At 42.6% G+C, this 1,771-nt stretch overlaps 1 protein-coding gene across 1 annotated transcript; it reads right to left on the bottom strand.

Moving 5' to 3' along the window:
• Positions 1 to 590: 590 nt before the first annotated feature.
• LOC107302119 (zinc finger protein 84-like) lies at positions 591 to 1,742 on the bottom strand (the record flags this gene model as incomplete). The annotated part of the gene is made up of 1 exon (XM_029287184.1): positions 591 to 1,742. A coding segment is annotated over one exon (1,152 nt), but the record flags the coding sequence as incomplete, so codon positions are not given.
• Between the last annotated feature and the right edge of the window lie 29 nt (positions 1,743 to 1,771).

Here is a 1,771-nt window from a genome sequence, read left to right as displayed (position 1 = left end):
CGTGGGGGCTTTGCATTTTGCCATTTGCAATGTATGGGGTCTATTGGTTTCTGTATTCAGGTTTTATTGCTGTAAATCGGGTGGAATCACCTTGAGTTGGGGTGCCACATACATTTTCTTAACAAAGATACATATCCTGCGCTTATTATATGTAGAAATAACTCAAGGTGGCAAAGATACCTAATACAGATCTAAGCTCGCTTTCTCTGGCCCAGCACAACAGTTCACCATGACTCCATGAAAGGGAACGAATGCACTAGGCCAGACAGAGGAAGCTCAGATTTCTTCCCTCATGTTTAATAAAACACGCTTGACTAAAAAGAATCATGCAAGAAATTAATAATTTCGCAGCTAGGCTTCCAGTAAGTGACAAGAAACAAAATTCAAGATCAAATTTTTCCTCATGTGGAATTTTTTCTGTAATAAGAGAGGAATTTATTACAACACACTGTCCATAATCTGGGCATTTGAACGGTTACTCTGCTATGTGTAACTTTACATGATTTAAAAGTTTATACCTACTACTGAAATCTCTCCCACAATCTGGGCACTCATGGTTTCTCTTCTGTGTGAGTCCTCTGATGTGTAACCAGGGAAAATTTCCAAGAGAAATCTTTCCCACAATCTGGACACTCATAGGGTTTCTCTCCTGTGTGAGTCCTCTGATGGTTCACCAGGGCAGATTTCGAAGAGAAACTTTTCCCACACTCTGGACACTCATATGGCTTCTCTCCTGTGTGAGTCCTCTGGTGTGTCACTAGGTTGATTTTCTGACTGAAACTTTTCGCACAATGACGACATTTATATGGTTTCTCTCCTGTGTGAGTCCTTTGATGGTTCACCAGATAGGAATTCTGACTAAAACTTTTCCCACAATGACATTTATATGGTTTCTCTCCTGTGTGAGTCCTTTGATGGTTCACCAGGTAGTAATTCTTACTAAAACTTTTCCCACAATGACATTTATATGGTTTCTCTCCTGTGTGAGTCCTTTGATGGTTCACCAGGGCAGATTTCAAAGAGAAATCTTTCCCACACTCTGAACACTCATAGGGCTTCTCTCCTGTGTGAGTCCTCTGGTGTGTCACCAGGGTGTATTTCTGACTGAAACTTTTCCCACACTCCGGACACTCATATGGCTTCTCTTCTGTGTGAGTCCTCTGATGTTTCACCAGATAGGAATTCTGACTAAAACTTTTCCCACAATGACATTTATATGGTTTCTCTCCTGTGTGAGTCCTATGGTGTGTCACCAGGGTGTATCTCTGACTGAAACGTTTCCCACACTCCGGACACTCATATGGCTTCTCTCCTGTGTGAGTCCTATGGTGTGTCACCAGGTGGGAATTCTGTCTGAAACTTTCCCCACAATGACATTTATATGGTTTCTCTCCTGTGTGAGTCCTTTGATGGTTCATTAGGTAGTAATTCCTACTAAAACGTTTCCCACAATGACATTTATATGGTATCTCTCCTGTGTGAGTACTTTGATGGTTTACCAGGACAGATTTCGAAGAGAAATCTTTCCCACACTCTGGACACTCATAGGGTTTCTCTCCTGTGTGAGTCCTCTGGTGTGTCACCAGGTTGTATTTCTGACTGAAACTTTTCCCACACTCCGGACACTCATATGGCTTCTCTCCAGTGTGAGTCCTCTGGTGTGTCACCAGGTGGTAATTCTCACTGAAACGTTTCCCACACTCTGGACACTCATAGGGTTTCTCTCCTGTGTGAGTCCTCTGGTGTTTCACCAGGTGGGAATTCTGACTGA

The sequence above is a fragment of the Protobothrops mucrosquamatus genome, unplaced genomic scaffold (genome assembly GCF_001527695.2).
Source record: "Protobothrops mucrosquamatus isolate PMUCROS unplaced genomic scaffold, P.Mucros_1.0 scaffold28029, whole genome shotgun sequence".
Lineage (NCBI taxonomy): Eukaryota > Metazoa > Chordata > Lepidosauria > Squamata > Viperidae > Protobothrops > Protobothrops mucrosquamatus.
The sequence above is the reverse complement of the archived record's forward strand: the minus strand, read 5'-3'. Positions and strand labels throughout refer to the sequence as shown.